At 44.5% G+C, this 9,030-nt stretch overlaps 1 protein-coding gene across 3 annotated transcripts; it reads right to left on the bottom strand.

Annotated features, from left to right (window-relative positions):
• Positions 1-323: 323 nt before the first annotated feature.
• sh3glb2b (SH3-domain GRB2-like endophilin B2b) lies at positions 324-7,738 on the bottom strand. 3 transcript variants are annotated; one of them, XM_061800371.1, is made up of 11 exons: positions 7,500-7,738; positions 6,314-6,455; positions 5,257-5,385; positions 4,542-4,675; positions 4,330-4,422; positions 3,544-3,606; positions 2,739-2,762; positions 2,531-2,620; positions 2,235-2,335; positions 1,937-2,174; positions 324-1,408 (listed from the first exon to the last, which is right to left on the bottom strand). In XM_061800371.1, exons 1-11 carry the CDS (start codon positions 7,560-7,562, stop codon positions 1,301-1,303), a joined length of 1,185 nt encoding a protein of 394 aa, XP_061656355.1. In that variant the 5' UTR covers positions 7,563-7,738; the 3' UTR covers positions 324-1,300. The 3 variants fall into 3 exon arrangements, with proteins under 3 accessions (XP_061656355.1, XP_061656356.1, XP_061656357.1); XM_061800372.1 differs by lacking the exon at positions 2,739-2,762; XM_061800373.1 differs by lacking the exon at positions 3,544-3,606 and having other exon boundaries at positions 7,500-7,737.
• Between the last annotated feature and the right edge of the window lie 1,292 nt (positions 7,739-9,030).

Below are 9,030 nucleotides of genomic sequence, written 5' to 3'. Positions count from 1 at the left end.
CACCTCAGATTGCGCAATCCCACCCTAACTCAGGGTTGCCCGCGCTTCACCTCAGATTGCGCAATCCCACCCTAACTGGCTAGGACGGCGGCTGTTCCGCAGGTCGCCATTGTTGCTCGTTAACGCAAAGCATTTCAGACACAAGGGAACGTGATTGAGCGTTCCATCGACGTAGCAAAAATGGTTCCTGAAAATCTGTTGAATGTAAACATTAGTGGTCATCAACCACATTTTATGAGGAATTTATTCAGAAATTTCAAAGGGTTCCCATTTTCCCTCCCACTGTGCCCAAAATTGTCAAATTCAAGAGGGCACGCAAGTCGTGACTGTTCCACACATGCAAGTTTATTGCGCTCCAAGCCAGGCAAAAATGGGTCAACAGGAAATGCGATAACTAGTTTGGGTGTTTTGACAGAACGCATTCAATGGAAAACAACGAACGATCGTGGTGAGAATTCCTGAATTGTGACATGCATGCATGCACACAGCAACATCTTCTGCCGGTAATGTCATCTATGTCCACGCGTACTGAAATCATCACATGCAATTCAGGAACATTTCCAAACACTTAACATCATATATTCCCATGACACCAATTTTGCACATAAACCCATCGCATATGTTTCAACATTTGTGAGCATCGGTGCAATTCGACTTGCCTCTGTGACCGCGATTTGAGAATTTCTAATCATTTCAATTTAACAGCACATCAATCTCCCAATGAACGGTGACAGAAATCGACTCGGAAGTGAAAATGTCAACAAATGCCAAGATCACATCCAAGGTTATGACAACCAACATGTTTCCAAAAACTATATATATAATACACATTTACAGGTGAAAAAGTACTACAGCACGCATCGTAGCATCTCTGTGCTGCTTCTAAGATTTTTGTTCCATTTTCTTCTGTTGGATAACTATTAGAATCATTAAATCTCCTTCTGTCTCGCTATTGATTTATACTTTTTTTTTTTTAAACTTGTGGCTATGGAGGACACGTCAGTCATAAAACATCCAAAATGATATTTAAAAGGATCCAAAAAAAAAAAAAAATCATTGTAAAGCCAACGCTTCCTGTTTAGCTGTAGATGTCAGATGCGGTAACCCTCGTTTAAAATAAAATATTACTGTTAAATAATGTTCCGGCTTGTTCCTGAAATGAAAATTGAAAAAGGGGAAAGATTAAATGGCCTCGTTTGAATGTACGTTTCAAGTTAGTAATGAAGTAAGTGCACTACACGAATATACAGAGTGACAGTAGAAAGAGCATTTTTGCATGTTTGTAATGTTATCGGGTCCATTAGCTCAGGAGTTCAAGGTAGGTGACGGGGACCTTGCCCTTTTCGTTGCCTCGCTCGCCAACCAACCAATCGGGGTCCATGCCAGGTACGGTGTAGACGGTAATCAGCTGAAACATCACCAGAAGCAACAAATGATCTTCTCATTTCGTCAAGTAACAATGCCACACGGGAATGATATGTGCTTTCTCAAAACGTTTTACATCAAGCGCCACTGGAATGACCGACACCAGAATAGCCGTGTCGTAGCCCCAATTCATCCAAAATAAGATTGGAATTTACTATTAAGCCACAAAAATCCACGTAAACTAAGAATTGCATGACTGAATATTGGAGAGGCGAGGATGAACCGCCAACGGTTGTCATCAGGATTTGTTCCCCACAAAAACAGAAAAAGAAAAATGAAACTCTAATTGGAAAAATTTAATGAAATGGCAAAAGCAGCGAATAGATGAATCCGCAGGTGCCGAACCACGAGTATGTGGGGGTCTGCCGTATGTGGGTGCGGGGGCGGAAGTCCTGACGACAACGTGGCCCGTGCCGCTTTGGGTCATAAAGACGTAGATTGTGAGAGTTTGGACTTTTAACTTTAAAAATGGAGTTGACGGTATTGCGAGATGCCACGCTCGCAAGTGTACCTCATCAGCCAACAGGGACAGCTCGCTTGAATCGTGGGCGTCGTAGTCATACAGGACTTTGGCCTTTCTGGTGCCTGTAATAGGGACTTGCGTTTGCTCCATCGCCAACGTTCGGGGCTTATCGCCGGAGGCGGCGGGGACGGCGGTGCCAGGTGAATGCGGACCGGACGCAAACGTAGCCGACACGGGGTCGGGACAGGCGGCAGACTGGTGCTGGGCGCTGACTGCGTTAGCGGATCTGTGTGAAAATTGCGGTCATTTATTAGCAAATGGATTTCCCATATGAAGCGACACCAACCTGCCGAGTTCCCTCTGGAGTTCATGCATGTAGTGATGACACTGAGCATAGAAGGTGGCCTGCGCTTCCGCAAAATCCTGCAAGCAACGCTGGTGGTTCAGCTGTGAAGACAAAGAGAACGATGTCAAGGATCCAGCGGAAGCATTTACCAGCACGCCGATCCGCGAATTGCGACACTCGCTCTTCACGGTGAAAGTGACATTATGACTTGAGGACGCATCCCTCCCTCCATTTTCTTGACCGCTTGTAACGGCGATGCAGCGGTGGGAGAGTCACGGTTAACTCCGCACACTCACGTGTGTGCTGCTGATGCCCTCGAGCAGCAGCCTGGTCACTTCAGCTTGACGGTCAAACTCCGTCTGTGCCACGCGGAGCTCGTGCTCTGCCTGCCCGGGAAGGAAGGAGGCGTCAACGCATCGTGCTTTTCAGAAATCATACAGAACACGCTCGCTCGCGCAACTCGGATTTGGCGGTGCGTTGATGAGCTGCGAAAGTCTCACTTACTTTGTCCACTTCCTCACTCAGCAGCTGAGAGAGCAGAAAACAAAAGAGCCGTTCTCAACACCACGTTATCTTGACAACGTTAACGCGAGCGGACCGCTATCGGGCGGACAATAAAAAGGTGGACTACCATCTGATCAATCTAAACGTAGACATTCAATTGACCTGACTTTAACTCAGTCAGTGTGCGAAAACCTTTCATGACAAAGTCACAACAGGTGACCTACGGTGGCTAGGACAAGGGGATGTAACCGAACAACAACTGGTTGACCAAACCCACATTTCTACAAACACGTTCCACAAAAAGACTAAAGTTGACATGTGCACTAAGGCCGAAGGCCCGCGTTTCCAACCTCTCTCCGCTCCGATATGCTAGTCTCTGCCTCCATATCCCAACACTCCCGGTCGTTCTGCAACTGGCTCAGTTGTCAAACAAACGAAAAAAAGGAAACAGAAGCTAAAACAAACATCATTTAAACATATCACAAATACAAAAATAGCCTGTCCATTTCCCTTTTAAATATGCCCCATTTGTATTTGCGGGATGAGAAGCACAAATAAGTACGTCTGTAGCGTGACCGTGCATGTCAAACCTTCCCTACATTTCATTTTATCGGCTCCTTTCGTGACTTTGAAGGTCACCCGAGAGTAAAAAAAGAAACACTGGATGCACTATAAAGTAGCATGTCTGGAATATATACTAAAAGGCACATACAAAAAAAAACAATTTAGTAAGCATATTATTACTTCCCGTTATCGAAACTGTGTGTCCTGCGTCTATGCCGCCGGTTTTGCCTGCGAGTCTTACCGCTGATGCACTGGCAGAAAGAACATAATTTCGAGGCCTCGTCTCCTGAAAATCAGGTGCGGCCTACAAACGACAACAGCAGGGAAGGAGGGGACAAACATTTGCAAAGTCATGCTTTTCCACTCATTAGTGAAACAAAACAAGTGCACCAAAAGCATCATTTCGTGAAGAAAAGCACGAAAAAGTTACCGACAATGCCTGCCAGTCTTGCAAGGCAAGTCAAAAGCAGCAATAGCTCACATTCAGGGATTCAAACTCAATCACTTGATGGAACTTCAAAATAGGCTTTGCTAAGTGCAACACGTGCAGTCGCTTGTGACGAGACGCGACGAACCGTGCTGGGAAGCCGCCCATGCCAAAGCAGCACGTGCAACGCCAGCGCAGCCTCATCCGCCATTCTTAGTTTAGTACAGGTCGCAAATTCTATGCCGAAACACACGAGATTGTCCCGAGGGGGGAAAAAAATCAAACGAAGTCTCAGGATTCGGATTGCCAATAACCCGGACGAGTGCTGTTCCCCAATAAGCATCCTTGCAGCCAATAGGGTTTTTAAATCTCAGATTATAATTTTAACAGTATCGATGATGCTTAATTAAAGTGCCACGAACTACATAATCATTACTAGTTAGAGGCTGGCGACCAGTTCAGGGTGTAGCCCGCCTCTCGCCCGAAGATAGCTGGGATGGGCTCCGGCACGCCCGCGACCCCGCGTGAGAAGCGGTAAGACTAAGATACTTTCACAGATTCAAATATAATAATAATAATAATAATAATAATAATACTCACTGCTGCCTTTGCCTCAGACTGCTTCGCTTTTTTCAAGCGTGCTTTGCAAATGTCAAGATCCAGCCGGCGATTCTCGAGAAGTCGCCTCTCTTTCTGTGACAGGCGGGTGAAATTCACTCAGAAAACGGATTTGGCTTACAAACACAAAGCAACGAGTGCAAATGAGGGCTCATGACAGGGGTCGGGGGGGTCGGGGGCTGCTTCACACTCACTGATATAGTCCTCCAGTCTCCTTCCAGGAAGTTGCGTAAGGGAGTGAGGAACATCGTGGCGGAGGTTTGAAGGAACTCCCGCTCAGCTGTTCCCAGTCTTTTCTGGTACTCTCCGACTGTAATCAGGGTACTGCCTACACACACGCACGCGCACACACACGCTATAATAACAGAAATCATCATGTGTCCGTATGAGCTTCAATCAGTATGTTCCAATTGGTTGAGGTCGAGATATGACGTCGCACATGTAACAGGCAATCAAAAATGCCATGTCATGTCACATGAGCGCTCACAATACAAACTACCTTTTCCAGGTGTGAAGCAAAATCCCGCCAGTTCATATACTGCATATTTGACTATAATACTTCAGTAGATTTATAATTTCATATGTACCTGTGGGCCAAAAAAAGCGAAGCGTGGAGAGTATCTGTGACCGAAATGCCTCTCCTATATCCACCCCCTCTCCTTTATTTCTCAACCGCTTCCTCTTTGGATCAACGTAATATCGCTAAAACGACTAGAGCGAAAGTCTTGCTTGACAATCGAGCCGTGTTGTTTGCGGGATGAATACGAAAACAACACGGTACAGTCGATCGTGTGCACTGTATGACGTATCGGTTCGGTTCAGTCGCTCGATGCGCGGCAGGCCACGGTGAAGGTTTATTGAGGAAAGAACCTCATCGCTCATCATCATTTCAGGAGCAACTCCACTGACCATACGGAGTCTCGGCGCCAAAATCACTGGCAGCTTCCAGCATGTATTGGCCAAGCAATTCCCCATTGGTTGTCCTGGAAGGAAGCTTTTTCTCCAGTTTGTCATAGATGAACTCCTCGATCCGAGCGCCTGCACAAAGCACGGAAGAAAGTCATTGTGTCAAGGGGACAGACTTCTCGCTGCGTCGCTCATCCATTTGCTCGTCAGCATATACTCATTGAGATGTCGTTGCGCAATCTGATTGATCGATTGCTTGGGGAACATTTATTAGTAGCAACCCAGTTATACTGTACATTTTTGAAGCCAAAGTCCGTGTATGTCACAATATGGACTCATTTCCTCTCCAGTTTCAAAATATATCTTTCCTTTAATTAACTATATATTCAGTGTTTCACCTTGGAAAATAAAGTCATTACTCACCAGTGTGGTCAACTGAAGCATGGAGGGTGGAACAAAATGCATGCTTATCAGAAAAGACATTTCGACCACTACATTATGACAATTAATTTCCGTCGTCTTGAAAAATGAAAACGGGAATGAAAAGTGGGAACATTTCAAGAAAATCATCGTACTATTGACTTGATTTTGTCGGGACGTATTCTTTTTAAGTGATTTTTTTGATTGAAGACGCCCGGAGGTCATCAGGCTTTAGTGTGATCAATGAAAACGAACCAAAAAATGTGATTAGCCAACACGGGGGCGGGGGTAATTGCTTTTTCACATCGGGCCAGGTAACGGAATATTTTCCTATTTCTGCAGTTGGTTGATTCAGATTTAATTTCACCAAATGTTGAAGTCCATAATCTGCGTTCGTGTTGGCTGAAATGCTAGCTCAAACTAACACAACAAGAATACTCGTCATAGAAGATTTCTACTTTCGATTGCTGGGACATTTTGGTCAGGCAGTGTTTATATACTATATGATTTGATTTGGTTATGTTAAGTAATTTAACATCCACTAGTTTAAGGACTGCTCAGTGATAACTGTAGTTCAAGACAACTTCGAGTAGTGGTCGATTTCGGGTTTTTTTCCTCAGAAAACTGCGAAAGGGCTTACTTGGGTTTGGCTGCAGGAGCACCTCCGTTTGTCTCAAGATCTTTTCAGTCCAGTTCTTGGTGCAGTCCGCCCGAGCGATCAGGTTCTCTAGATGAGGATCAAGCTCAGTCTTCTCAGCCTGGCCCAACTTCTCCTCTGTGAACTAGAAACAGAACCAAGGGTCCTCAATGTAAATATCACAAGGTCCAATGAAAAGACGTTTCAAAGACAATCAGTTATTTATCAATTGCTTCAAAATGTATTGCTATTATTGGAAATGTCTGCCAGTTTAATTTTCTTGAGCAAAAAATACATAAAATCAACTTGTTAGTGAAATAGTGACCATCAAGACCCATACTTCCTTTAAATTAACAGTTGTTTGAAGGTTTATGATTACCGTAACATTGATGCCGATTTTGTTAGCCTGTCTATGGCGTTTCTCATTGCGAAATTTCATAGTTTTTTTTTTAATCATATGGTTTTGGTTAGACATTTTGATGTTCAAATATATAATGTTTTATTCTCCGTTGTATGTGTCAGTTTTACAGTAAACAATCTGAGAGTGACTAATGACACAGCTTGAAACAAGCACACTTTGCATCTTATTTGGAGAATTGCATGTGCAAACAAGAGTGCGGGCGCTAGGGAATATTTAAAAAGTTCACATGGAAATGTGTTTTGAATAAGTTTACATGTGTTTGAAGAGTGTGGGAGGGGTAAAACTAGAGCACATGTTCTTTATATGGTCTCTCTATATCGCGGATTTTCGAGGGTGGGTCCGGATCGCATCCCAGGCGATAACTCAGATTTCATGGACTGTACACGCTTCTTGAGTTTTTGTCTGGAAGTGTGCACTTTCGATTAACGTCCAGTTGGTCGTTTTAAAAATGTCTCGCATATTCGAGCTGACGAAGGAGCTGTGAGGCTTCACGTTGGCGGTGCCCAGCAGAACGTGCAATCACGTGACTCATAAGCCTCACATTCTAAATAATAGATCGGAGACTTGGCGGACCTTTATCGGCTTACAGTGCTAACCGGTGAGGCAAAACACACGCCAGGTTTTGCTTTTCCACAAAGATGCATTCATTGCAACGGCGCAGCTGCTTGGGTCGATTTGAGCACAGAGGCCTGCAGTATTCGTCTATGCTAGATAGACGCTAATTCAATGAGGGGGATCTTGCAGGGGTGAGCAGATGACTTGGCTTACCTGCACAGCCCTGGTGAAGAAGACCCCCGCATCAGAAGCCAGTTTTTTGACGTTAAAATCCATCGTGCTGGACTGTCCTGAGCTTGCACAGGACGGGACTGGCTTACTTGCTGTTTCCCCGCAGAGGGAATCCTCTCAATCAGCTGAGGCGATGCAGCAGCAGCAGCAGCAGCAGACTGAAGCAGTAATCCATCCCCTTCGCGATCGGAAATCGACTCTCCGGCCTGCGCTTAAAGAGACAGCGCGCCTCCCCTGACATGATGCAGCATGGGCTCCGAACAGCCGCACGACTTCAAAAACACATACAATAATGCGTCGTATACACGAATAATCTGGACGAATGAGTAATCATCTCAGAGCATCATTACAAACTAAGTATTATTCGGCTCGCGTTACCACATTTCCCACTATGTGTACAAATACATGCACTAAACTTGTGTACATTGGCATCAGCGTCTGCTAATTGGTCTGTATAAAATGTAAGAGATACTTGACTTAATAACAGACAGTGGGATTATTATGAAACAACACAAAACGAGGAAAATATAGATATCTTTACCCTCTCCGGCTCTACAGATGATTATTATTATACTCTTACCAGATTTCTATACAAACCCCCAATAAAGTTGGGACGTTGTATAAAAGGAAAAGAAAAAAACAGAATACAATGATTTGCTAATCCTTTTTAACCCATATTCAATTGAATACACTACAAATGCACAATATTGAATGTTCAAACTGATTCACCTTTTTAAACTGATTAACCTTTTTTTTCTGCAAATATTTACTAATTTTGAATTAGATGCCTGCAACACATTCCCAAAAAGTTGGGACAGGGTCATGTTTACCACTGTTACACCCTTCGACCTTTCCTTTTAGCAACACTCAATTAGCATTTGGGAATTGAGGAGACTAATTGTTGACGTTTTATGAGTGGAATTCTTTCCCCTTCTTGCTCGTTGGACAACTTCAGTTGCTCAACAGTCAGGGGTCTCCATTGTCATATTTTGGGGTTGAAAATGCGCCGCACATTGTCAATGGGAGACAAGTCTGGACTGCTGGCAGGCCAGTCTAGTACTCGCACTCTTTTACTACGAAGCCACGCTGTTGTAACACGTGCAGAATGTGGTTTGGCATTGTCTTGCTGAAATAAGCAGGGGCGTCCGTGAAAAAGACGTTGCTTGGATGGCAGCGTATGTTTCTCCAAAACCTGTATGTACATTAATGGTGCCTTCACAGATGTGTAGGTTACCCATGTCATTGGCAGTAACACACCCCCACACCATCACAGATGTACTGTGTACTGATAACAATCCGGATGGTCCTTATCAATCCGGATGGTCCTTATCCTCTTTGGCCCGCCGGAGGAGTCAGGACATGACATCCATAATTTCCAAAAACAACTTGAAATGTGGACTCGTCAGACCGCAGCACACCTCTCCACTTTGCGTCAGTCCACACCGATTAGCTTGGGCGCAGAGAAGCCGGCGACGTTACTTGGTGTTGTTGATATATGGTTTTCACTTTGCAT

Source organism: Phyllopteryx taeniolatus, chromosome 15 (genome assembly GCF_024500385.1).
Source record: "Phyllopteryx taeniolatus isolate TA_2022b chromosome 15, UOR_Ptae_1.2, whole genome shotgun sequence".
Lineage (NCBI taxonomy): Eukaryota > Metazoa > Chordata > Actinopteri > Syngnathiformes > Syngnathidae > Phyllopteryx > Phyllopteryx taeniolatus.
This window is presented reverse-complemented; position numbering and strand designations above follow the sequence as displayed.

What these genes read in the sequence shown, in the direction of transcription:
- sh3glb2b (XM_061800371.1), bottom strand. Translation starts at nt 7,562, where the DNA reads ATGGATTTTAACGTCAAAAAACTGGCTTCTGATGCGGGGGTCTTCTTC. An exon ending in TCTTCACCAGGGCTGTGCAG is followed by an intron (nt 6,456 to 7,499) that starts GTAAGCCAAGTC and finishes TTCTGTTTCTAG; the next exon opens with TTCACAGAGGAGAAGTTGGG. An exon ending in TGAGTGAGGAAGTGGACAAA is followed by an intron (nt 2,621 to 2,738) that starts GTAAGTGAGACT and finishes CTTCCCGGGCAG; the next exon opens with GCAGAGCACGAGCTCCGCGT.